General features: G+C 45.8%; 1 protein-coding gene across 1 annotated transcript; it reads right to left on the bottom strand.

The window, feature by feature from the left end:
* Positions 1 to 22: 22 nt before the first annotated feature.
* On the bottom strand, positions 23 to 27936 carry RIC8B (RIC8 guanine nucleotide exchange factor B). Its single transcript, XM_073649914.1, has 10 exons — positions 27705 to 27936; positions 18456 to 18503; positions 16306 to 16914; positions 14347 to 14441; positions 11445 to 11595; positions 10363 to 10458; positions 8440 to 8584; positions 8123 to 8267; positions 7239 to 7358; positions 23 to 1751 (listed from the first exon to the last, which is right to left on the bottom strand). The coding sequence occupies exons 1-10, from the start codon at positions 27786 to 27788 to the stop codon at positions 1640 to 1642; spliced, it is 1605 nt and encodes a 534-aa protein (XP_073506015.1). The 5' UTR covers positions 27789 to 27936; the 3' UTR covers positions 23 to 1639.
* Between the last annotated feature and the right edge of the window lie 35 nt (positions 27937 to 27971).

The raw sequence follows: 27971 nt of genomic DNA, 5'->3' as shown, positions 1-27971 counted from the left end.
ATAAGATATCAAGAATTAAAACTTACAGAAACTGGAAATTTTATTGCCAATTCTCTAAATCAGCCATACAGTTCCTTTTTATATCCAATACATAAATGTGTTTATATGTATACATAAAACCCCAGTGTAGGATATGCATAGAGCTTTTGAGGCTTAGTGGTCATGTACCAACATCCCAGTGTGAGAATAGTGACACCAATCCAAGATGGCAGAAAATAATTCAGTAATACTGATTGGAAGATCACAATGAAATACAGTATTTGACACCTTAATATATGGAATTATCTGTGAATTTTTTACAAGAGGAACATGAATTAATATGTGGCATTAATAAGGGGGTAGTCTATTGTTTTGCTGCAAACCTTTGTATTTTAAAGAACATTTCCCCAATAAATAAAAAAAAAAAATCCTTTTGTGCTCCTTTCAGGAAAAGAGGTATTCTGACTATCAACTAAAACAGAATTCCATATGGGCGGGCTTGACCCTCGCTCCAGTAAAGGTCATTCACTTTTAAGGACCGTGCTCCCCCACCCCCATTCTAGAGGTAAGTAGTGGTCTCAGTAGATGGACTCCTATTGATCAAACACTGAGTGGGGATGAGGTTTTTTTGGGCTGGAATCCAGGTATGGGAATGGAGGTCCTGTCTCCAGTACCCTACTGCTCTTACGAGGACAGAATACTGTATTGCTGTCCCATAGACAATTTAACGGAGTAGTGCGCGTACATGACCAATCCTCTAATCAAACGGGACAGTTCTCGTGGATGGCTGAGATCCAGCAATCAATTATTACTAGATATAAGAGTATCAATTCACATGAGCCTGGTCCGTATTCTGCGGCTGCTGGATTTTTTTGGATTAGCAATCCTAGCGTGATATCCTTTTTACGTTGTGCTGCAATGATCAGAAGAGGAACCAATGATCCTTGCAGGTGGGAAGAGTTTCAACCAATCATTTTAGTCTATACATCAAGCCCCGCCCCTGAGGAGCCAAGGATGGGCTTTTCTGCATTCTCCCAATTCTCAGCTGCGCAGAACACTCATGTAGGGCGAGTACTGAGAGAGCAGTCAACCGAGCAAGCATAGTACAAGGTTGTGAGTTGATAGATGGAGACTGGGTGGTCTTTGACTCCTCAGGTCATGTCTCACTCTTGCACTGGGAGTAACAGTATCAATTTTACCTGGAGTTCTCCTTTAATACCTATTAGAGTAAACAAGACTGATTCTTTAGGATCCCAAAAGGGTTGTTGCCTAGTTTCTCAAAATAAAAACTAGGTGAACTTGGCAATCAGGACTTCAGAGGGAAGATCAATACTCAGATATGTCAGGAAGGAGTGTGTGAGTTGGGTACCCACCACAATGGCAGCTATAATGGTGGCCATATGTTTGTGGAAAGGTGAGCACTAATAGATAACTAAAAGATGAACAAAATTAAGAAGAGACTCACGACTTTTTTTTTTTTGTTTTCCCGAAAATGCTTTTTCAATAACCCAATATATTATAAAGCTATCCCTCCCCCATTTCTTCAAAATGTAGACATATCAGGAGTACAAATAGCAATTTCTCACAAAATGAAAAAAAAAAAAAAAAAAAAAAACACACCAAAGGAAAAAAAAAACAAAACATGACAGCAGGCGAAGGTCTAGTCTGAATCTGAACTGTCTTGCTCGGCCATCTCTGTATAGCGTACGGCTTCTTCCAGCGGAGCCATAGTCCCGTCAGATCTCACTGCCATCGGTTTAATAATATTTTCCCTGAAAGAAAAAGTTAAAAAGATCTTGTACTGAATGGATAACAGACTCTGCTCCCTCTATAGAAGAAGAAAGAAAGAAAGAAAGAAAGAAAGAAAGAAAGAAAGAAAGAAAGAAAGAAAGAAAGAAAGAAAGAAAGAAAGAAAGAAAGAAAGAAAGAAAGAAAGAAAGAAAGAAAAAAAAAAGTCAGACCTCAATATTTAGCAAATAAAGGACCACAATGACTGGAGGAAGAATGGGTGCCGTTATGGCACAGTGGCTGCCATCCAATTAAAAGTAATAGGTATTGAGTCGTGGAGAAGGTGCAAAGCTACGGCTATACCTGCAATATTTTCCACTTTTTTTTTGGGGTATAAAAAAGCAAAAGGTGCCCGGGCGAGCCGTCATTTTTTGCACCCAGTAAATAGGAGACTGTACGTTTCCAATTTAATGGTACAGAAGGGGGATTGGATGGTTACGGGAGCATTCGGCACGCACATCCTCTAGTGGTGCTTGAGACGCAGTCGATTCACAAGGAATTAGCCAACCTTTTGTCTGCGCTGGTTTAATTACAGAGCTGACAATCAGTTTAATCCTTTTAAAGTTCCTGACGGCTCTCCTACATTAATCCAATTATATCTGCCCTGGACGGCCCGGCCTCGCTGAAGAATCATTAAATATTGATTTAAAGCTAATAAAGAAGTGCAGGAAATTAATTCTACAACTTTATGGTATCAACCAAGAAACTACAGCAAGGCCTGTAGGAGATAAATGGCATTACCAATTACATGCCAAGACTTATTCCCATGGTGGTCCCTTACTTTAATAACATGAGTGGAGGGTAATTTATATTATACCCCCGCATTCAGATTTTGCCTACCTACCTCTGTAGAACTAGGCAGCACGTCACAGATATGGTATATACCATAACACCTCCTTTACAAATTAGGGGGCATAGCTTGTGATAGGAGGTGAGTGGGGGGGTCCTTGAGTAGGATCCTTATTGTAGGATCCTTATTGTTAGAGTGAAGAGTGGTTTTAAAATATTAAAAAGGAAGGTACATCCACCACTGGGTCCTCATAACAAAATTCTTCTTTATTGCAAATCCATAAAAACTCTAAACAGAGTAATCGCATACGCGTTTGAGACGGTTACGTCCTTAGTCACTGCAATGAACCATCTGAAACGTGTATGCGATTACTCTTTGTCGGGAGTTTTTATGGATTTGCAATAAAGAAGAATTTTTTATGAGGACCCAGTGCTGGATGTACCTTCCTTTTCTCTGCATTGTTCCTTGCTATACTACAAGACCGTCCGTGCAGAGGAGATCCTCAGTCCATGGGTAAGTTGAATACCAGGTTACCGCAAAGTTTTCTATGACTTTCATGTTATAAAAGATTCTCTCACACTCTGGAGGATGTAATGCAGCCAATTACTTTGAATGGGTAGTGTAATGCCCAACTTCCCCTGCGGGAGCTCTGTAGGCAAGTCTAACAGTGCCAAGTTTCTCCACAGTCCGTACTGTACAAAGAAAACTCCTTTACAAGCAAGGAAACTGATTTTCTAAATTTGCTTCAGTAAAACCAGCTGTGTATTCAACTAATAGCGTAAAAAAAGTAGTCAACTAAATCCCATTCTCACACTACATACAAGTCATCAGCATTCGACAATACTCACTTAAAGGGTTCGTCAGCGCAGAATGATTCGTTTGAGCAAAGTACAAGCCCTCGGTGCATCATGATGTGGCCAAATATTTAAGTACACCTTTACATATTCTCAATTCCCTCCCCCTGAATCTCTGCCCTTCCCTAGCTTTATGAAGCCAGAGCTGACAAAGTAGGGAAAGGGGTGGAGATAGTCGGACAAGCAGTTGCACTTAAAATGTTTTGCCCCGCCCTGGTGCACCGAGTCCCTTTAAACCCAGTTATTTTGGTGGGGCTTTTGTCTGAAGCCCTGAAAAGGGTTATTGACATTAATGAACCAGTCATTGTCCTCGGCCTGACCTCTTCTTCAGCAATGGCCTTTTTCTTTTGAGGCAGTACAAAAATGAGGTTGCTAGCACTTCTGTCAGTGGTTCCACCCAAATCTCATTTTTCAGAAGAAGTCATTGACATGTACCAGGGATATACTAGGAACCTTATCCTCCATTGACACAAGCTGCTACTTTGCAATGGATAAAAATGTGGAGAATGTCTGCACCCTTTCCACAATTAAATCCCCAGCTACATTGATCTGATGTTTTTTTTATTTTTCCGCAATGGAAAAAGTTAGCAGCACTTCCGCCATGTGTGAGCTTTGCATTTGTACAACCACAGTCCAAACATAGTCGCTCTTGAAGAAACGCATGACAAGAACCATCTAGCCGCCTCCTCAAGTAAGATCCTACTCAAGTTCTACTCTTCGGTCCCAATACATAATAGTTTCTCCAGTTTAATGAAATAATTTACTTATTGGCTTTAGGTTCTCTTTACAAAAACCCAGTCGGAAGGCTTGTGTGATGTAAAAGGGAAGAAGACATGGCAGCAATACAGATAAGAACAAAGCAGTTTTTTTCAACCACTATTTGAAGTTTTCGGTGCACAGGGGCCGGACTATGCACTGGGTCTTCTCCTTCCGGTCCATCCGCCTGCCTCCGGTCTGTGAATGTCCTAGCTCCCCAGTTTGAGATCTCAGCAGTGACCAGTCATTCATTCAAAAGACCGGAGAGGCAGGCGGAGGAGCCAGAAATCACAGACAGGGCGAACATGACAAAGTGCACTGTCCGGCCCACGTGCACCGAAATTAGCAGAAAACTTCACATGGCGATTACAGATGAACCTGAAAGTGGATTTCTACACCAAAAGGTATCAATTTAAAATCAGTATTACAGCCACGTCTTTAAAATGATAGTGAGCACAAGACTGAGAACCTCTCAGCACAATTTTGTAATTATGCAGTTGCTTTAGACATAGTTGAACTGTGCGAGAAACATTTGTAAAGTGTCACATTCCACTTCAGGCAAAATTTTTGATGGAGGGTTGGCACAATTGAGAAGCAACATGTGAAACCAGTTGTGACTTTATAGAGTAAAAACTTTTAAAAGTGCTTATGCAGACATCTGTGGAATCTCAACCCGCCATGCACAGACTGGCAGCAGGTCTCCCAACCCGAGAGCGACAGCCTCAGAAATATATGAAGATGACATGCGCCAGTTGGGAGGCCTGTGATCGGACCAAGATCTAACGATGTTTGCATGAGCCTCAAGGCAAAAACCTTTAAATATAAAAAGTGGCGCACGTGGTTCATATGGTGCAAAGCAAACACAAAAATAAATAAAATCCCATAAATGGTGAATTGGGACCTTTATTCACATACATGCATGTTCTACTATGGTTGCATGATGCTCATGTAGCAAATAAATTTGTTCGGTCTGGGGGAAAGGGGGGGCATATCTTGAACCATTCAGGGTAAGGCCAGTTTTAATTTTTGGGCTTTACTCATTTACATTGTCCCTAAAGGGAAAACGAAGCATTACAAAACACTGGCAGCCTGGTTTCTCTACAGGATTGTCAGCAGGGGAACAATGCGATCTGCTCACTTTAACAAGTCTGAGCAATGCCCTCTTGTGAGAAGGGTCCAGGGCCGAGAAGGGTCCAGGGCCGAGAAGGGTCCAGGGCCGAGAAGGGTCCAGGGCCGAGAAGGGTCCACGGCCGAGAAGGGTCCACGGCCGAGGAGCCTTTTAAAATGAGCCAAAAAGCCTGGAAATGGCCTTTCTATAGCATGTAGGTGTGCAAATATCCAACCCAGGTCTGTCCACGCCACATTCCTACATCAGCTTCCAGGTCTCCTAAGAGCAGTCGTCCATTCACCTCCAGCTTTAATTAGATACGTACCTGCAAAATGACTGTGGCTGGCAGGATGAAAGGTCAGAGATGGAATACAAAGACACCGAAGCGCCTCTTCCCATCCACAATTAATGACCGTCTGAGGCAAATCGAGAGCCATTCACGAGCCAGAGCTCTTATGCTGCAAGTCGGAGCCCCGTCCCCCATTAATATTTTGTGTTAATTGAAGTCTAAATACCATCAATACTTTCTACTCCTTTTCTATTACATGATTTTGTTTTGTCACCTGCTACAAAAGAGCCACAACCGCGCTGCCTTAACAATTAGCCTGTAATTATGTGTTTTTAATGAGCGGGCCCGCACAGGCCGCCCGTTCTCTTACTGAATATATTACAGAACTCGGCGATAATTGGACCCGATTCTTCCACTGTAGGATTCCAAGGGCCGACAAAGGGTTGGCTGGCAGCGCGAAACCTTAACTAGAAGCCATTGTGATACATATAAAGCGCCGCATTCATGACGGCTGACTTATTAAAGCTATAGGTAGACGTACAAAGGGCGAATAAAAAGAAGAAAACACAACCTAAAGATAGAGGGTGTTATATTTTAGCCTAGAAAAACCAACTGCCGTTTCTTAAAAAGGGACGGTAGTTGTGAACACAATTTTTTTTTCTTTTTTTAAGACACGGACAATGCCATATCAGTTGGTACAGTATCGAGTCCTCTTCGTAATGGCACAGTCAGATTGTCGTACAAAGCAGACCAAGAGCGGAAAGTACACTGACTGGCCGGCGGCTATCCCGAGCAGAGCATGACAGTGTCATACATTTCTATGCAGCTGTGACGCCAGTCAGTCCGTGCACCGAGTTCTAATTTATACACCTGTCTGTGTCCTAACTGAGGGTTTTCCATTAACCCACCCCAAAAAGGAAACCAGAATATTGTTAGGCAATCACATTTTGGCAGCCATTGACCCTCCCTTCATAGTAAATCCCTTGTACAGTATTACCTTGACTAACGAGTGCATCTACTTACGAATTTTCCAAGATACAAGCCAATCGCTCAGTCGATTTGTTTTATGATGAGAGCAGAGATGGGAGTTACCAGTGAGCTCGCTTACGACACTCACAAGTAGTTATCCTGCTGTGAAAGCATCGCTGTTGTTGTTGCACTTTTGACCCTTTCTTGTGAATCATTTTCCTGGGGTGGACTATGTTTAGCACTACATGCATTTGACATGGGGCTGTACATAAGATAATGATTATTTTTGGCTTCTGTTATTTTTTCTGTGGCAGTACTGTATGTTATTTCACATGTGCAGCAAGGTACAGTATACTGCACTATTATGTGCATGCTCTGACTCTGGAGTGTTGGCTTTAGGGTTCAATATTTGCTATATCTTTATGTGAAGAGGATTAAGTGAAGTGATTAAAAAAAAATGTACAGTTCAATAGTTTCATACTGTACATTACTGTATATGTCATTAATAAAGTTACTTATTTTTTTAAAAACACCCAACAAAAAAAAAAAAAAATTGATGTGGTTTTTGGGGAGGGCTGGAACAGATTAATAGCATTTCTATTCATTTTAATGGAGAAATTTAATTTTATAAATGAGCAAATTGAGTTAAGAGCTTGGTAAGTCAAGGTATTACTGTAGAACACGGGCCGCATATGGCTTCAGTACCTGGCAAGTTTGTCGAACATATTGACGAGTTTCATTGCCTCTTGGTCCTTTTGCTCCTCCGTCATTTCATCCAGAGGATTCGGCGATGGTTCTTCAACGTGACCCGTTATTAGATTGATGCTGGGAATAAAAAAATGAAATAAAATTAAAACCCCCACTATAATTCACATTTCTATAGACCAAATTTAGCATTAACTTTTAATGACAAAGCCATTCCCTCTCCCGGTTTATATTTCATCTACATAGCCTTATAAGAGAACCTTCCCCAGTTCTCAGTATAATATTAGGAGAAAAAAAAACTAGCAGGTCAGTATGAATAGGAGATAAATGCTTAAAAAAAAAAAAAATTCTGAATTTTATAAAAAACAAAAAATTGGTTTGTGTTGCGGCTTCCAAGACTTGTTAAATTTTTTTTTTTTATTATTATTATTGAGCCGTGTGAGGCTGTATTTATTGCATGATGAGCTGTAGTACTTTTGGTAAAAAATTATAAAACACTTGTTTTTTGTTTCTTTTTCTTTTTTTTAAACAGTTTGAATTCTGTTTAAGTTGAATTTCAGGGTTGAATAATTGGGATCGCAATTTCTGCAAAAATTTTAAATAAAACACACATTTGGAAAAAATAAACATTCTGGATGAAAATTAGTGGGGTGATTGAATGTAAGAAGTTTAGGACACTTTTTTTTTGGTCCCTGTAAGGAACTGCACTAAATCCTGCAATACAATGAGTCATAGATAAGAGTAACAAGCAAGTCTGTATTGCAGTAGTATATAGTATTAAAAATTATTATATATTATAACATAATGTTATATTTTAATATATAATACAAACTTTGCAATGCTGGTAATGATAGATCCCATGGAACGCTCACAAATATGCTTACTTTGGTTTTGCCTGGAGATATTCTTCAGTGTCTGTATCCTCATCATCAGAATACCAGCGTTCACCTCTACCGCCGGCTAGAAGACCTCTAGCAGCGAGAAGTCCGGCAGCATTTCCATAACCCGTATATTTGAGAAGGTTATCCACTGTCAGGAAAAGAAAAAAAAAATTCAAAATTAGGGAAAAAAAATAAAAATAAATAAGTGTATGGAAGGAAAAACCCTGGCCAGAAATTAAAATTCCCCCCCTCCCCCATTACTTATTTTTGAAAATTAATAAAAGAAAAAAAAAATAATCCACTCAATACTAGTCTATTACCTCTCTCTTTGCACAGAACGAACAGAAATTCAGCAGCCGTTTGCTTCACCCCTAAATCCACATTGGTCATCAGTCGGACCAACTTGTTCCTAAGGGTGGAGCCCACTTCTGGCCGGTTGGAGACGTCCTTCAGTGGTGGGAGAACCTATGGGAATGTGAATGCAACAGGTCTATTAATAAAGCGAGAATGGTAGTTGACAACCACAAAAAAATATTGTCGGGTTGAAGAGCAGAGTTCAGGTCACGCTGAATTTAAGCTTTCTACCATTTAAGAGCTAGAAATTAAAAAGGGGCTGGGGATGGAGAGAATTCAATGATCCAGAGTAAAACAAAACTATTTCAATAAAAATTGTGCACCCTTTAAAAGGGTTATATGTCATAAGACCACATTGTGATTTTTGGAATTATTAATTTGCGCCAAAATAACTTTTTTTGTTAAAGTCTGTATAGTTTTGCATGCCTCACCCCTTTAAGTATGACCCTACAAGCTGCCATTAGAACCGTCCTGTAGTAGTTTGTGGCCCTGATAAGGCTCAGCTAACACCCTGCTAGCATAGCTCAGGGATATGGATAGAACGGAGCCTCTGGAGGCATGATATATCACTGGAGGGGGAGCATGCGAAACATCATTTTACAGTGCAGAGATCATACTAGGAAGTAGCACTGCTAGGCTAATCAAGAAAAGCAATGTTCTGCAGAATGGAGGAGTTCTATATACAGGGCACAGCAAAGAGGATATACTGTAGGATGGGATTCTGTATACAGGGCACAGTAAGGAGGATGTACTGTAGGATGGAGTTCTGTATGCAGGGCACAGCAAGGAGGATCTGCTGTAGAATGGAGTTCTGTATACAGGGCACAGCAAGGCGGATCTACTGTAGGATGGAGTTCTGTATACAGGGCACAGCAAGGCGGATCTACTGTAGGATGGAGTTCTGTTTATCCGCCTTGCTGTGCCCTGTATACAGAACTCCATCCTACAGTATATCCGCCTTACTGTGCTCTGTATACAGTAGGATGGAGGTCTGTATACATGGCACAGCAAGGAGGATCTGCTGTAGAATGGAGTTCTGTGTACAGGGCACAGCAAGGCGGATATACTGTAGGATGGAGTTCTGTATACAGGGCACAGCGTTAGATTAGCGGTGTGTGTTATCTGTTGATGAGATCAGATATGCAAAAAAAAAAAAAACACCACACAATTGCCCTCTTCTCTAGTGATGCACATGACAGTAATATCTATCGACATAAACATCCATAGAGGGACATTTGCAGTTTAACAAAACTGGTCTGACAGCAGCAGGCCACAGACAGTCCTGCCATTGTGGAGGAGTCAGGAGAGTTGAGCTCTGCTATAACCAGCTCACAACTATGTAAAACTCCAATGCAGATGGCAGACAAGTCAGCCAGAAAGGGGATTGTTCACATAAGCATAAGAACTATTCACTCTGTTTGATTACTCATTGGTGGGGCTAGTCAGGAGCAAAGGAAAGGCAGGTGGGTGGGAGCTGCAGCACCGAGGAGAAGAAGGGTGCTGCTGGAAAATGTAGTTTTAGCAGATAACAGCACTGCACATTCAGCAATGTTAACCTGGATGCACAGAGCAGCATACTGAGTTGAAAGCAAAAAAAAAAAAAGTTTTAGGGAATAACCCTTAAATTTGGTGCAACTTCAGCTCCCTAGACTGGAGTACATTGTCATATCTATCATATATGCCAGTCGTGTCTGTCAGGCTGTTCTAGGCCCTGCCCTTTGAAAGAAGTTGATGGAGCTCACTTCAACCACACCAAAAGTTGCAAAGTTTTTACGCCAGCTTTCAGGCCAAGAAACGTATCTCCAACTGCATAAGATATAGCAATGTCATAGCGTTCATCCTAGAAATTAATGTTTCCTGTACAATAAAGTCATGTTATAAAAAGTTACCACAGCTTTGAGGTACTTCCGTATACTTCTGTGCCCTCTGGAACATTCAGTGAGTAAGCTAAGGACAGGAGTGAGGCCTTCTCTGAATCCGGATCCCTGAAATAAGATGGGAGAGAAAAAACGATGATGGTGTGACGCTAAGAAGACGGTAAAGACAGGAAGTACCATATTCTTGTTTGCTATCCGGGATCCTGAATCTGGCTGAATTTATCATTAGTGGGATCTGTCCTCTAAAACCCCGATGACCTTAAATGAAGAGTTTCGCACTGGGATGTGCAGGGGGCACTACTAAAGAGGTCTAGGCACATGCACACAGGACATCCTGGACACTTGTGTGGAGATGGCCCCTTTATTCCCAGGATCAGTGATGGTCCAAGAGGTCAGATCCCCCTACAGATCATAAAATAAAAAAGGCATCTCTTGGAGACCAGCACCACTTTATGAGATGGAAATACCTCCTTAACCCCTTTATGACGTGGTATGTAATAGTACGCACCACGTCGTAACCCCGGGTTCAGCACAGGCTCCTGCACTGAGCCCGCACTAAACCGGGCACGTCAGCTGATTCATATTGTGACGCAACTCCTGACTTTATTCTTTCAGCAGGCTCCTTATCATCAGAGGCAGGAATTACAAGGATCGGTAACACCTCTATACACAACAGATGACAAGATCCACCAATCTGAATAGGTGGTGTCACAGCTGACCATGCCCCCCTCCTTTTACAATGACCTCTGCACCCGCTCATTAGATGCTTCAATATGAAAAAGATAAGGGAGGAGTCTGTTCATTGCGGCTAATGTACATGTGTTTTCAGAAACAGAAAAAAGGGAAAAAAAAATATATATATGATAAAAAACAAACTATAGTGGCCAGTCTCTCTGGATCCATCAGAACCAGACAAATTGACTCCAGTCGACACTACTGTCAATTAGAAAACTGCCTATAACCAGAAGCTAAAGGGGATAACAACAGAATGGTAGACTTTGCTCTGGATACAGTTAGAATCATTAATGTTAGAACGGTTCTAAAATATTTCCATAACAGGATCCCTAACAAATAGAGGTGTAGTATTAAGAGACCTTGTCGATTCTCTTCTCCATGAAGATCAGAATGCGTTGGATGGCCAGCATATCGGGTTCATTCTTACTCGCAGCCATTTCTGTCATTGTGGAGCAGGTGATGGCATCCATGCAGCAAATGGGAATGTTGCTCAACAAATTAATAGTATTGCTGAAAAAAAAAATATTATATTAATGTTTCCAAAATGAAATTATTCAGAGATATAAAATGGGGAATAAGGAAAAGACTGGTATAGGTTCAACAACTGTACCATATGCCATATGTGTTGTTTGCTGACAACCTCTGGAGTCATAAAAAATTTGAGCCAGATCACGTTGGTATAAGTACAATGCATATGTGCTCCCCAACCACCATGACACGGTGTGCCCCGGCCGGGAAGCGCCCCAACCACCACGACACGGTGCGCCCCAGCCGGGACGCGCCCCAGCTGGGGGCAAGGCCCCCCATTTTTTTCCTTGGGCTGTTTATTTAGCTTTCTACTGGCAGGTGTCTGAACAGTCACTCGGTCCTATTCTGTCCTCATCTATTTTTACATCTGCTGACACAGAGGTGAATTACAAGAGTTAGGTACTGTCCCGGTTGGGTACACCTTGTCGTGGTGGGATGCCCGATTTAAAATGTTGTTAACCAAGTACCCCATGTTATTTACTTATTCTATAGAGTATTAGCACATTTTATTTTTAACTTAGGTTCTCTGTGTTCCCATAGGTCTGGCTACATGGTCAACCATTTTATTTAAAGAGGATTGGTCACCAGGGCAAGAGTGACTAGTTTTTGCCTTTATTTTATTCCCGCCAGGTATTTGGCCCAAGGGTGTATGGCTCACAGGATTAAAAACCCAAAAAATTAAGCAGCAAATATAAAAATTAAAAAAAAAAAAACCTTTGGGAGCAGCAGGAATAAAATAGGATGCAAAAGACTGGCGACAGGTGGAAATTACATGGCGGCCATTTAGAAAGCATTACAAAGTTGGCCAAATCTTCTCTCGTCACCAGATTGCTGGGGGTCTCAGAAGCCGGACCCTCAGGTTAGGAGGTAGTAATGTGACACTACCACTATTAGGAGGGGGTATGCCACCATATTCTGTCAAATAATTGCCCCATTTTTACCCACTCCCAATGTGTCAGATTTTTTTTCCCCCCCGCATCCCCATTCCTTTCCTAATAAGCTAGAACCGAAGCCCCTTCCCAGCCAGTGACAAAAATTACATTTTCTGCATGGCTGTGCCCAAACAAGTGTTTTATTTTTTTTGGTGAGGTCACAGTGTGATCTTTGTCAGGTTCCTGACAGTTATTTGTGGCATACAAGTGTGTACAACGTCCTGGGTACCGGTGACTCGGCCGGGGGTAGACAATAGTAACTGGCATTCCGGAGTCAGCGTGTACATAATAACATTACTTCTCCATTCTCTCCCCGTCGGTCATTAATCACTCCGATGTGTCCCCCCCTTTCCCACCCCCGCTCCTGCCATGCAGGGGTCTCTCTCAGGGACACCTCCGTGTGGGAATGAAGAGGAGTTTACCACAGGATACTCCGCATTTCTGAATATAAATAGGACGCAGGCACTCCTGTAAAGGTCCCTTTCCCATTCAATGTTCTGTGGCCAGTAAAAACCAAAAGTTCTCATCAAAAGATAAAAAAAAAAAAAAAAAAAAATAAAAGTCAGAATACGTGGCAGCAGAAATGACTATCCTTATTTTGCATCCTCGTGACGGTTTGGTGATTCTTGTTCTTCTGAGGTATGAAAGAATCATGATAAGGCGAAACTGTTCCCTCACGTTCACTTTGAGGAGCCAAGGAGGCCAAAAGGCGAGTCCTCCACTCAGATATTCATGGCCCACCCATAGTGTATGACGACATTCACAACCATTAAGAGACCCATTAGGATCTTTTTTTGGCCACGTAGTCAGAGGACAATGGGTGCGGACGATGTATATGGACTGATCAAAGTGCGTCAGCAGATTCTTTACTTTAAAAGGTGGCCTTGTGGATGACAAAAGTCAATAATGGACTCAGGTCTGATGCAAATCGATAATGAAAAGGAAAATAGCTGTGATATTACCAAATCTGAGCAACAAAAGTGTTAAAACCTTCAGCAGAGGTTAACTCCTTAAGTACTAAAGCATTGACGTATAGTACAAGTGGTAAAACCACCACAGAATCAAGTCTTTATGGGACTAAGTAACAGCAAAATAAAATTTAGTCAAAAAAAAAAAAAAGTATTGGTGTCATTCAAAACAGTCCCCGCCCAAAGAAATACACCCTCATATGGCCATAATGGCGGTGTTATACTGATTTAATATGAGGCCTGGGCGGGAGAAAGGCCTGGCCTCCTCTTTTAAAGTTTGTGCTAGCGCCGCCCTTGCAAACATCCATCTCTCAGCAGTCTTCAGCAACATGGCGCAGGTAGTAGTGCATGCGCAGATTGAGATCTCGGCTCATCACTGAGCCGAGGTCTGAATCTGCGCATGAGCCGCCACCATTTTGCTGAAGACCGCCAAGAGGAGATGTGTGCAAGTGCCGCACTAGCGGGAAGTTTATAAAAAAAAAAAAAAAAAGTGTGGTCGAAAACCCTACCTACCGTCCCAATGCCTGAAAAGAACACTGCACCAAAACTTGTAGTGTGAATTACACGAGAACCAGGCTGTGGATTTCTTATATACAGATATCTATTAAATCAGTATAACAGCACCATTATGGCCATACCTTTACTTTAACATACTAAATCGTGATGACAGGTTCCCTTTAAGGGGCACAAGATATGGCAAGTATTTAAAGGTCTATCAACAGCAGCCCCTCACTTCCTAATCCAGAAGTGCATTGGTGAAGTGAGGGTGCTCAGGGTTTTTTTTGTACATTTTTTGTAAATTCAGCACTGTCAGAAACACAATTCACACCAACCTGTGCAACTCCTCAGTTTTCAGTTCTGATGGACCCCGGGAAAGTAAAATATGGCGCAAAATGGAAACCAGGTGACGGAATTGATGAGCTTCAATCTGTAGCATAAAGTGTGGGAAAAAAATTATGCTAATTCTCTCACCGTGACACCAAACACTGAAAAACATCACTTATGTATTACTATAAACAGGAATCAGAACATGAAGAAAGCTGCAGACTGCCATTGTTATGTAATACTAGGCTGAAGTACAGAATAATCTTCCCTGACTCAATATCAGGGAGGACAAAACAAAATATTGTTGGATGAATGGTCTTGGGATGGTTTGGAGTCAGTAATGTTATGTCCACCTTTATAGAAACACTCCCAACAAGAGTGTTATCTCCTAAATAGGGTCTAGCAAAAATACTATTCTCCAGTTTACAGCGCCACTCCGCTGCTCTTCTGGGTCATGCGACCTCAAAACAGACTTGCCGGATGACCGTAGTTTGTGTGGCCCAAAAATAGCTTTTACAATGCAAGTCTATAGAGCATTGTTCTGAGGCTCCATAAACTCACATGGATGGAAGTAACTCCGCCCAGCACAACAGTCCCGGAAAAGTAGAGCTGTGGCGCAACGCTGGAAACTGGTAATGGGCGAGCATTTTACTACAGCTATATTAGACCTTTTTAGAAAGGTTCAGGGGGATAAAAGTTGGTCAGCCCCCACTAGAGATAGATTACCCTTGACAGCCAGTTGGAAAAGGAGACATATTGGCCATCATTTGGGGAGTATTTTTGTGCCGAAGCGGTCACAGTTTTGTTAGCCATCAGATGCATTTGTGACGGTGACCAGTATGTACTCCGGCATGCCTCTTGCTCACTGTGTGCAGTGTAAAGGGATCCCATTTATTTGCACAGGCAGACCTCAGTGTAGTGTACACCATGCCGATGGGGCGCACCTACGTACAAATCTGAGTGCTGTTGTAGGATTGATTTGCAATAGGTCTGCCCATCCTCAAAATGAACATGTAAAGGGACCTTTTTATTCTTCAAGAATATGATGGCAGTTTATAAACATAAAGGGCTTTTCCCCAGGAAATTGATATATATTGGTGGCTGGCACCCAAACGATTGGCCGATTCAAGAAACTTTGGCGCATCTTTTTTTTTTTTATGCTCAGAGCCGCAGCAGACCAAGTATATAATAACCATTTAAAATTTATGTATCCATATTTTTCAGACTATAAGACGCACCCCAAATATTGCATCTTCTAGTCAAAATTTTTTTTATAAGATGGGGGGGGGGGTATGTCTTATCGTCCGATTTTAAGGTAGATTACCTGGTGGGGTGGGGGCGCGATGGTGGAGCAGGGTCACAGGAGGTTGGCAGCAGCAGAAGTGGGGCAATGCTGGGGGCCCAGTGTCAGCGGTGAGGCAGAGCAGAGTGCATTGCATGGACCAGGGTCCCTTCCTCAGGAAGCCGGTGGCGGCAGAAGTGTGGAGATGCTGCAGGCCCCGGTGTCGGCGGTGAGAAGAGCGGAGTTAATAGTTTTCCCGGCGGCTCAAGGCTTCAGGAACATGACCGCCATGAAAGCGCAGCCGAGATCTCAATCTGCGCATGAGCCGCCTCTGGTGGTAATTTACCTGAAGCTGTAGGCCGCCTCCAGCAGACCATGTGCAGATTGGGATCTAGGCCTAGCCTCCGGCGGCCCACGGCTTCAGGAAAATGGTTGCCAGGAAATCAATAATGCACTCCGCTCATCGCCGACACCGGGCCTGCAGCATTGCCACACTTCTACTGCCGCCAGCTTCCTGAGGAAGGGACCTTGCTCCACTACCGCAACCCCCTGGTCAGCCTGCATTCGAACTATAAGACACCCATCTCCCCCCGGCCCCATTTTCCTCCAAAATTTGGAGGGAGTTGAGTCTTATAGTCCCAAATATACGGTACATTTTATAGAAAAAAAAAAAGCCATGTGGTACCTCGCTGCGGACGGTATAGCTGTCCAGTGTCACGTTAAATAGCGCTTTCAAAGCCTCTATGGTGCAGTCCGTCTCCTGCATAGGGATGGCAGGGGCATTTTCTCTAGTTACCGTCTGATACTTCTTGGCCCATTGAATGTTCAGAACACTTTCCATGGTCTTTGTCAGTAGGTGCAGCCCTTGCAGTTCGTGTTTTAACTTGGGCCTAATGTCCGTATGCAAAAGCGTAAGCAGAAAGAGCAACCGTAGATCGAAGCAGCGGATGTCGTTGACCGGATTGTGGTTCATGCAGATTTCTAACACATTGCAAAGTCCGTTAACAAAGTTCAACTCCAGACTCAGCTTCTGCGCAATGGGACTATTGAAGACTATATTGCACAGACACTTCAACGCCTCCACAATGACCGGGAAGTCAGCGGCAGCTCCCAAAGCTTTGGTTTCAGGGTCCAGCTTTGCCTTTTTCATTAGGATCTCCATATTTTGCTTTGTGGTCACTGGAGCCAAAATATTCTTGTCTCTGGAGAGGATGCGGAGAGCTTCCAAGCACCTAACCTGACAGGAGATGCTGGCTCCTTTATCCAGGACTACAAAAACAGCTTCACACAGTTTCTGCAAGAAGGGGAAAAAAATAAAATTAGTTTAATTAGAGATATTCCCATCCTATAATTTTCTACTGCAGGTCTACAGAACCTGGACCAACCTAAAAAAAAATTAGGTACAGTCTCACTCAAACGGGAATGGAGAGTTGTCAGAGGCAGCATGTACGACACTCTCCACTTCTACAGGGGCAAGCGAACCATGAGGATAGGTCATCACCGACACTGAAGCGCTGCCCCCTATCGGCTGTGTAACCCCATTCACTTGAGTTACAGCATCCTCTCATACACCTGCATAGAGGGGAAATACAGAAGAGGGAAAGCTGGGGAACCTCTGCTCTCAGGAGAGGAAACATTGCCCCAACTCTCTGACCCTAAAGGGAGAGCACATGATGAAAGCATTGCGAGTGAATTTTTACTAAAATGAACGTCAGGTAGTGGACAGGTTATCTTTAAATACTTAAAGAGGCTAGGTCATTAGTGTCGGCAGCAGTGGACCACCTAAGGCTAGATCATCAGTGTCGGCAGCAGTGGACCACCTAAGGCTAGATCATCAGTGTCGGCAGCAGTGGACCACCTAAGGCTAGGTCATCAGTGTCGGCAGCAGTGGACCACCTAAGGCTAGGTCATCAGTGTCGGCAGCAGTAGACCACCTAAGGCTAGGTCATCAGTGTCGGCAGCAGTGGACCACCTAAGGCTAGGTCATCAGTGTCGGCAGCAGTGGACCACCTAAGGCTAGGTCATCAGTGTCGGCAGCAGTGGACCACCTAAGGCTAGGTCATCAGTGTCGGCAGCAGTGGATCACCTAAGGCTAGGTCATCAGTGTCGGCAGCAGTGGACCACCTAAGGCTAGGTCATCAGTGTCGGCAGCAGTGGACCACCTAAGGCTAGGTCATCAGTGTCGGCAGCAGTGGACCACCTAAGGCTAGGTCATCAGTGTCGGCAGCAGTGGACCACCTAAGGCTAGGTCATCAGAGTCTGATCGGTGGGGGTACGAGAACCGGCACCCCTGCCAATCAGCTGGAACTGATCAGTCTACTCTATAGCGGCCGAGTACTGCACATCCACCACCTATTCAAGTCAATAGAGGCGGACGTGCAGTATCCAGCAGCAGCCAATATACAGTAGACGGAGCTGTGCAGCTCCGTAACTTGTCAGTTCTGGCCACCCCCGACACTAGCTAATCAGCGGGGATGCCAGTGTCGCACCCCCACCGATCAGACATTGATCACCTATCCTAAGGAAAGATTAAATCAATGTTAAAGTAGTGACGACCTCTTTAAAATTCCTCAAAATAATTCTGATGGTTCTGAAATCTTAGTATTATCTGGATGGTGAAGGTGGTAAACCAAAATGATCCCGGGGGGAATAAAATCTGTAGACTGCATTCACCTACAAAATAGCCCTGTGTCATTGTACATTTCCAGGAATAACAACAGATGCACAGCATAAACCCAAAAAGCATTGCAAACACCCATCAAAGTGAAAGGGGAGCAGGTCCCCCCCCACAAAGAAGCCAGGGGACGACAAACTGTTCTAGCAAGAAATACTCGCCTTTCTATTTTCTTCATAGGCAGGATCAAACTGAAACATGGTGAGATTCTGTGGAGAGAGAAAATACAGACTAAGAAAAGTGTAACCTAAGCGACATACAATTATAACGAAAGAGAAAAAAAATAAAGAGTATATGTACATGGCACAACAGATTTGTCAGCATTTGGAACAATGTAAAATATTTATATATTTTACATAATTTGGTGAGGACATTGTGCCAAATCTGTTGTGCCATGTACACTTCCACAGAACCAGACATGCGGCAAAATTCAGATTTAATCAGCAGTAGCAGGAACAGGGACAGGGACAAAGACAGGGACAGGGACAGGGACAGGGCTTTAAAAAGGAAAAAAAGTTTTACAGTAGTGCAATTATAGCAGAGGAAGGTCTTCAAGCGAGTAACAAACCACAGCCTCCTCTTTAGGCCACGTTCTCACACAGTACACAGCAGGGGCACATTTATAAGATTATCTCAGCACAGGAACATTTTTTTTATTATTATTATTATTATTATTAACATCTCTAATTGTGTAAAGTATTATTTTTCCAAGATCTATTGACTAAAATGAACTTTGTTCGTGGGAAAATCCCTTTAAGGATCAGCATTTGCCCTGCAGTCTAGTGACTGATTACATCAGCTCTTCAATGTAGAAACCCCCTTAAACTGCTCCCTATACCCTGTGGGTAAAATATAGGCCTGGCCTAACTCCAGGTAACAGCTACAAAACCTATTTGCCTATTTGCTAGCAAGAATCTAACATCAAGGGATCAGTCCCATTTATTCAACAGTTATTGGATATATTCGTGTCTGGAATTTTACAGTTTAAATTCATAGAAACTGCCATTAAAAGTAACAGACAGGAGATCATAACTAATGGTGACTGTCCACTCCCCTGACACCAGGCGATCATCATTGTAATGGCGACCCGTCCACTCCCCTGACACCAGGCGATCATCATTGTAATGGCGACCCGTCCACTCCCCTGATACCAGGCGATCATAACTGTAATGGCGACCCGTCCACTCCCCTGATACCAGGCGATCATAACTGTAATGGTGACCGTCCACTCTCCTGACACCAGGCGATCATAACTGTAATGGTGACCCGTCCACTCTCCTGACACCAGGCGATCATAACTGTAATGGTGACCCGTCCACTCCCCTGACACCAGGCGATCATAACTGTAATGGTGACCCGTCCACTCCCCTGACACCAGGCGATCATAACTGTAATGGTGACCGTCCACTCCCCTGACACCAGGCAATCATAACTGTAATGGTGACCCGTCCACTCCCCTGACACCAGGCGATCATAACTGTAATGGTGACCGTCCACTCCCCTGACACCAGGCAATCATAACTGTAATGGTGACCCGTCCACTCCCCTGACACCAGGCGATCATAACTGTAATGGTGACCCGTCCACTCTCCTGACACCAGGCGATCATAACTGTAATGGTGACCCGTCCACTCTCCTGACACCAGGAGATCATAACTAATGGTGACAGTCCACTCTCCTGACACCAGGCGATAACTGACACAGAAGATACTCGCATTCATCAGAATAGAACACTGTTCCTCTTTTATTCCTCCTGGAACTACATTGATGGTAGCTTGGTTACCACTTGTTCCTGTCTCACTCAAACGGGAATGGAGAGTTGTCCGAGGCAGCATGTACGACAGGGGCAAGCGAGCCATGAGGACAGGTCATCACCGACACTGAAGCCCCATTCACTTCAGTTACAGCAGCCTCTCATACACCTGCACAGCGGGGAAATACAGAGGAGGGAAAGCCGGGAACCTCGGCTCTACACTGCCCCAACTCTGACCCTAAGGGAGAGCACAGGATGACGGCTCGCGACGGCTCGCCCGAGAGAGACGGCTCGAGACGGCTCGCCCGAGAGAGACGGCTCGAGACGGCTCGCCCGAGAGAGACGGCTCGAGACGGCTCGAGACGGCTCGCCCGAGAGAGACGGCTCGAGACGGCTCGAGACGGCTCGCCCGAGAGAGACGGCTCGAGACGGCTCGCCCGAGAGAGACGGCTCGAGACGGCTCGCCCGAGAGAGACGGCTCGAGACGGCTCGCCCGAGAGAGACGGCTCGAGACGGCTCGCCCGAGAGAGACGGCTCGAGACGGCTCGCCCGAGAGAGACGGCTCGAGACGGCTCGCCCGAGAGAGACGGCTCGAGACGGCTCGCCCGAGAGAGACGGCTCGAGACGGCTCGCCCGAGAGAGACGGCTCGAGACGGCTCGCCCGAGAGAGACGGCTCGAGACGGCTCGAGACGGCTCGCCCGAGAGAGACGGCTCGAGACGGCTCGAGACGGCTCGCCCGAGAGAGACGGCTCGAGACGGCTCGCCCGAGAGAGACGGCTCGAGACGGCTCGCCCGAGAGAGACGGCTCGAGACGGCTCGCCCGAGAGAGACGGCTCGAGACGGCTCGCCCGAGAGAGACGGCTCGAGACGGCTCGCCCGAGAGAGACGGCTCGAGACGGCTCGCCCGAGAGAGACGGCTCGAGACGGCTCGCCCGAGAGACGGCTCGCCCGAGAGAGACGGCTCGCCCGAGAGAGACGGCTCGCCCGAGAGAGACGGCTCGCCCGAGAGAGACGGCTCGCCCGAGAGAGACGGCTCGCCCGAGAGAGACTGCTCGAGACGGCTCGCCCGAGAGAGACTGCTCGCCCGAGAGAGACTGCTCGCCCGAGAGAGACTGCTCGCCCGAGAGAGACTGCTCGCCCGAGAGAGACTGCTCGCCCGAGAGAGACTGCTCGAGACGGCACGCCCGCTCGAGACGGCTCGCCCGCTCGAGACGGCTCGCCCGCTCGAGACGGCACGCCCGCGAGACGGCTCGCCCGCTCGAGACGGCACGCCCGCTCGAGACGGCACGCCCGCTCGAGACGGCTCGGCCGCTCGAGAAGGCTCGGCCGCTCGAGACGGCTCGGCCGCTCGAGACGGCTCGGCCGCTCGAGACGGCTCGAGAAGGCTCGCCCGCTCGAGACGGCTCGAGAAGGCTCGCCCGCTCGAGACGGCTCGAGAAGGCTCGGCCGCTCGAGACGGCTCGGCCGCTCGAGACGGCTCACTCGCCCGCTCAAGACGGCTCGCTCGCTCGCTCGAGACGGCTCGCTCGGCCGCTCGAGACGGCTCGAGAAGGCTCGGCCGCTCGAGACGGCTCGAGAAGGCTCGGCCGCTCGAGAAGGCTCGGCCGCTCGAGAAGGCTCGGCCGCTCGAGAAGGCTCGGCCGCTCGAGAAGGCTCGCCCGCTCCAGACGGCTCGCTCGCCCGCTCCAGACGGCTCGCTCGCCCGCTCCAGACGGCTCGCTCGCCCGCTCCAGACGGCTCGCTCGCCCGCTCCAGACGGCTCGCTCGCCCGCTCCAGACGGCTCGCTCGCCCGCTCCAGACGGCTCGCTCGCCCGCTCCAGACGGCTCGCCCGCCCGCTCCAGACAGCTCGCTTGCCCGAGACGGCTCGCCCGCCCGCTCCAGACGGCTCGCCCGCCCGCTCCAGACGGCTCGCTCGCCCGAGACGGCTCGCCCGCCCGCTCCAGACGGCTCGCCCGCCCGCTCCAGACGGCTCGCCCGCCCGCTCCAGACGGCTCGCTCGCCCGAGACGGCTCGCCCGCCCGCTCCAGACGGCTCGCTCGCCCGAGACGGCTCGCCCGCTCGAGACGGCTCGCTCGCCCGAGACGGCTCGCCCGCCCGAGACGGCTCGCTCGCCCGAGACGGCTCGCCCGCCCAAGACGGCTCGCCCGCTCGAGACGGCTCGCTCGCCCGCTCGAGACGGCTCGCCCGCTCGAGACGGCTCGCTCGCCCGCTCGAGACGGCTCGCCCGCCCGCTCGAGACGGCTCGCCCGCCCGCTCGAGACGGCTCGCCCGCTCGAGACGGCTTGCCCGCTCGTTCGCTCGAGACGGCTCCCTGTCACTTGTACCCACGAGCCTACATGATGTCTTCAGCCCCTTCGCCTCCCAAACAAAAGCAGCACTTAGTCCCGAGTTGTAAAGAACCCCATGTCACCCCTGCGGGCGCAGGCCGCGGCCCCATAGTCTCATGCCCCACAGCCTCACGCCCCATAGGTTACCATTTTAAAAGAGATAAAATTCAGATGAAGTCATGAAATTAAAAAAAAATACCCCCTCCCCCTCTTTCTTTAAAACAAAGTCTACGCTGCGGCCGAGTTCTCACACCGCGTATGGACGCGTATTCCTCGCCCTGTTCACTTATTTATACAGCAGAGTCCTCCCCGCAGAGCATTGTAGATTCCACATCCTCCTGAAATATTCATCACCTGCTCATTTAGCTTTAATATAGTATTTTTTTTCCTTTCTTTTTAAAGCCTGGTAAATGTAGCTAAATGTATACTAAAAACCCAATAATAAATAAGTATATACTATGGGAATAGGTATTCAAGATATCACATGGCAGCTTCTCACAGTGTAGGCTGTGTACGTCATCTGGCACAGATCAAACACTTCCGCTATGCAAAAGCGGCATTGACGTCTGTACAATTCATCCACGAAGGAAGATAAGTAATAAAAGTGCGCAAACTAACCCCGCTGTTCTATCGGGAGGTCTCATACAGCGTTATAAAGAGGTATTGACGACTTAAAGAGAATGTGTCCCAGCTTTTTTGACACCTACTCTGAGAGCAGGATAATGTAGAAAAAGAGACCCAGATTCCTGTGATGTGTCAGTTAGTGGGCTGCTTGCTGTTTGATGAAAAAAAAAAAACACTGTAAACAGGCAGTCACTATATAACCTCACCCCCTTTTTTTGCCTATGCACAGTGTACACGGAAAGCAGCCAGCCAATCAGTATTGTGGGCGGGTTTATACAGGGCTCCGCATTAGAGAACTGCAGCAAAAGAGAGATTTTATCAAAACTGCAGCAAGCAGCCCAGTAAGTAATCTAATCGCTGGAATCAGGGTTTCTCCCCTACATCATGATGGGTGACCAAGAACCTGGTGACAGATTCCCTTTAAAATACAAAAAAAAAATTAAGAGAATATGAGGGTCCAGTTTCAAAATCAAAAAAGTTCACAAAATCCCTGTGACCAATGCAGATTTTACTGCAGAAAATTCTAATACAGTGTGAACTGTCACTTATTCGGTCAGTCAGGCATCGGGATAGTAATAAGATTATTTGAAAGTTCTCTTTCTGAGGAGTCACAGAATGTTTTACATTGTTTCACTAGTGTACATATTTTACAAGGGTGTAAACCATATCTGAAAAATCCCTTGGACGACAACCAATTTGTTTTTAATTAAAGAGAACCTGTCACCTGAAAAAACACCATTAACCTGCAGATATCAGGTTAATCTACAGATTAGTAGTGTTCAGAACCTGCCCGGCGCCTGCACTTAGACCCCCGCTGTCTGGAGGAAATTAACTGTATTCCTCCAGATAGTGTTTGGATTTGAGTCATGGGGGTGCCACGGATTCAGTCACCACTCTGTGTATAGACAGCGGCGGCTGTAACTGTACCCCCAGCACTGACTGACAGCAGCTTAGCATTAGTGCCGGCTGTCAGTCCGCGCCGGGGGTGCGGTTACAGTCACCATTGTCTATACACAGAGCGGTGACTCAACCCGTGCCACCTCCATGACTCAAACCCAAACACTATCTGGAGGAATAAAGTTAGACCCATGCTGCCTGGAGCAAATGAAGTGCAGGCGCCGGGCAGGTTCAGAACACTACCAACCTGTAGATTAACCTCATAACTGTGTATGTAGATTAACCTCACACACAGAGCAGTGGCTGACCCACGCTGGCCACGTGACTAAATGCCACCAGGAGGAATAAAGTTCTGTTCCTCCCGGAAGCTAGGGTCTAAGTGTAGGCGCCGGGCAGGTTCAGAACACTGCTAACCTGTAGATTAACAGCTCCCCCCTCACTTGACAGGTTGCCTTTAATATTTGGTTACATCTAAAAAACACTAGACAATAAAATATTACCCAAGGAAATGGCACATTTGGAAACTACTCGACATCCATTGCTAGAGTGATTTTATATATGCCTCAAAAATTGCAAAAATTTTTAAAATATCAAAATTTTTGGTTTCCAAAAATTAGAAACATTTTGATATTTGTATCAGAATTTAATGACTATTTGGAGTCTTATTTTGTTTGCCCTGTTGAGCTTTTTTTTTTTGTAACCTCTATTGCTTAAAGGGGTTGTCCGGTCTAGAACAAGTCTGCAGTCACACAGTTGTGAATCCTCCCAGTGCGCACACAATGAGGACTCGCCAGTGTCTGCTCCGGGAATGGCGGTCAAGTGTGCGATATGCATACACCCGGTCAGAACCAGTCTAGTGGTTGCGCAGTGCGCGCGCTGGAGTATTCACAAGTCTGCAGTCACACAGACTAGTCATTCTAAACTGGACATCCCCTTCAATCTGTGTTCATATTTATTCAACTTCCATATGGAAAGCTTCTTCTGGGTTGCAATTGCATCGAGCTCATGTGATCTCTCCTACTGGTATAGGCTGTATAGTGTGTTTAGGGTGATTGCCAGCCGCATTCAGTATGGTGTTGACTGTGGTGGAAGTGGGAATAGGTGCCTTTGTTGTAAATCCAAAATTTCAAATGGAGTGATGTTGCTTAATTAAATGTGAAATGAAGGTTAAAGGGATTGAGATTTAGACAGTCAATGAAGGAATGCACAGCAGCTACATCAACTTGCCAAACCATGAGAACGTCATCTATGTACCTGCGACACCGGGTGAGGGCTAGACTCAGCCTGCTGAAAGTCAATGGCCTCAGTCAGTGATGCCTCTCTGTCATGGTTTGCACCTCTAAATTACACCACAATGCAGATGTGAACACAGACTTATTTTACAGGGAGAACTTTTGAGTGTAGTAGAAAGTTTCAGGAAACTTTGCCAACAATGGCTGGTATACAGGATTGTGTAATCGCTTAGAAGCAGCTTCCTTGAATTATGCTACGTGTATACTAGGAGCAGGACATGACAGCAATATGTTTGCATAGCCAATTGTTTGTAGGACATGATCCTGCAGGAGGGAAATCACTGAGTCCCACCAGCTTAGGAAACAAAAATCTAGGACAATTACAAACATGCCAAACCTTACAGGGTTGAACCCTACTCTACATCCAGTTGTATGATTAAGAGCTGCAATCACAATTCTGACGTTTTTTCTTGCAACTAAACTCCTAACAGCTTAGCTAACCTCCCATAATGCAATGGATTATTCCCCGCACATCAAAGTAGTGCACAGTGCTTGGGTAACAGAAAAATGCCAGAGGAAATTCTATCCAGAAACTGAACCAATTAAGAGTTCAATTCTGAAGGCTGTACAATGCTGAATGCAGCAGAAGTTTTTGAACTTTGGACTCAAACTCGTGGATGGCCGCAAACACCCCCCAGATGTAGGGCCTTCATCTGCGTTATGGGTTGGGGTTGTGGGGGGGCCTGGCAGGCTATTGCTAAGAAAGTACTATATCCGATGCAATCGGTCCAAGAAGTTTAGGTCACTCAGAAAATTTCCAGCCAATTCGATTTGTATCCAGGGCTTCAAGTTTATTTTAGAAATGCAATTGTGCTCACATACGTGAATACTTTAGGGTAAGTCAGTCCTTCATGGAAATTGGATCCTTCACCTTAGTAATAATACATGAATGAAATGAGATACCTGCCAAGAGGGGACAACCGGTTCTGGTTCTAGTGTCAGCGGTATGGAAGAAAAACCCGCATAAGGTTTTCCGCCAGTATATTAAACCTGATCCTTCCAGATAATGCCCCCTGACATGCATATTTAATTTTTCTCCAAAAAGGTAAAAACCAAGCCCCGGACTAATACTTATTGTGGTACTCCTCTACCAGAAGGGCGAAAGATCGGGCATGTTAAAATCCAACATGTCCAATCTTTGGTTTACCCCTTACCTCTATGAAATGAATACGGATCACTTCAAATAGTGTCTTTTTATGGTAATGGAGTTATTTCTTTCTTAGGCTTTTGGCATATTCAAACAATTTTTTGGGGGTGGGGAGTCCAAAAAGTTTTTGTGATTTTTCAATTTTTTGAAAAATCCATGAAAAAAGCCCCCAAAATACTGTTAGTGGATCACATTACTTCAAGATCTAACTCAGCTGACGGACAATTTGACAAACTCCAACGGGGTCCATTCAGTGCTGTTGGGTTCCATTGTGTAACTAATCCAAAATGGCTGAGGCTGCCACTAATCAGAAGTTGCAGTTCCATGTGAACAATCCCCTATGTATATGGGCAGCCTTAGAGCCTGCTATATGAGGGAACCCTATTAATGATGGTGACGTTCACCGGGGTTTTGAAACAGCAGAGCTTCGGCCATACTGACGATTGGACCTCACCAGTCACGCGTTGATGGTATACCCTGGGCAGCACTGTGGCTCAGTGGTTAGCACTATTGCTTTGCAGCACTGGTTTCAAATCCCACTAAGGACAACATCTGTATGTTCTCCCCATATTTGAGCGAGTTTCCGCCCACACTCCAAAGACATACTGATAGGGAATGTAGATTATGAGCCCCACCAGGAACAATGCTGATACACTTCTTGCAGATGTTGTCCTTGGTGGGATTTAAACCCAGGTCCCCAATGCTGCAAAGCAACAGTGCTAACCACTGAGCCACCGTGCTTCCGTTCAGGTTCATCTCAGGACATCCACAGTCAGTCCATGTCATACGCCCTTAAGCGTCCAAGATCAGGGACTTTTCTAATCCGGGCAGATGGTGCTGGTGTAGTTTTGCTGAAACGCACCTGTTCACAATGACATCACATAATGATTGAAGGGAAAAAGATACAGAAGCGACATCCAATATACATCCCCACCCCTCAGACCCAGACCACACGGAATAGGGGGTATCGGTTCTTATTCTTCTACTGGGGTCTGGGGTTCAAATCCCACCCCTGCTCCACACTAATTTATTTTTTTTGGGGGGGGGTGAGGAAAAAGAATGCAAAAAATTGGCATCAGGGCGTATAATAAGCAGGTTACAGGACAAGTCCCATCCTGTACAGGACTACGGTATACGCCGCTGCTACATAACCAGGAAATATACAGGTAGGGGCGCGTCTGCTGCTGGAAAAGCACTGACAATTAGGTAGTGGACATAGATATAAAGAATACTGGGTTATTAGCACAGTGCATTGGGCAGGGGGCACCCTGCCATTATCTCCTGAGGCCCAGAGACCCCTCTGCAGCCCTGCACACTGTATACCATGTCATGGCTGCACAATACACAATGCAAGCTATTGCACTCACCAGCTCATTGAACTCCTTCAGGGCTGCTTCAGTCTCAGCATCGTTCCCCGGCTTGATTCTCGTCAGCAGCACGTCCAGGTCCATCTCTGAGCAGAAACTAAAGCAAACTACGGTTTATGCTGCAAACAAAACCCTTTTTTTTTTTTCTACATACTCGCATTTGCGCATGCGCACTGACCAGCCTTGGTTTTCACTGCTGGTCACGGCTCTACCTAGATTGATTACGTACAGGCGGAGTGCGCAGGCGCAGCCAAGATGATCATTCAT

Source organism: Phyllobates terribilis, unplaced genomic scaffold (assembly GCF_046119375.1).
Source record: "Phyllobates terribilis strain yellow unplaced genomic scaffold, ASM4611937v1 Scaffold_10__3_contigs__length_209671492, whole genome shotgun sequence".
NCBI classification, from domain to species: domain Eukaryota; kingdom Metazoa; phylum Chordata; class Amphibia; order Anura; family Dendrobatidae; genus Phyllobates; species Phyllobates terribilis.
Note: the sequence above shows the minus strand (reverse complement) of the source record. Positions and strands in the feature narration are given on the sequence as shown.

Bases quoted from the DNA above. Each gene is read 5' to 3' on its own strand.
- RIC8B (XM_073649914.1), bottom strand. From the start codon at position 27,788: ATGGACCTGGACGTGCTGCTGACGAGAATCAAGCCGGGGAACGATGCT. The intron at 11,596-14,346 runs GTTGGTGTGAAT...TTTTTTTTTCAG, and splicing joins AAAACTGAGGAGTTGCACAG to CAATACTATTAATTTGTTGA. The intron at 8,268-8,439 runs GTAATAGACTAG...TTTTCCTGACAG, and splicing joins CGTTCTGTGCAAAGAGAGAG to TGGATAACCTTCTCAAATAT.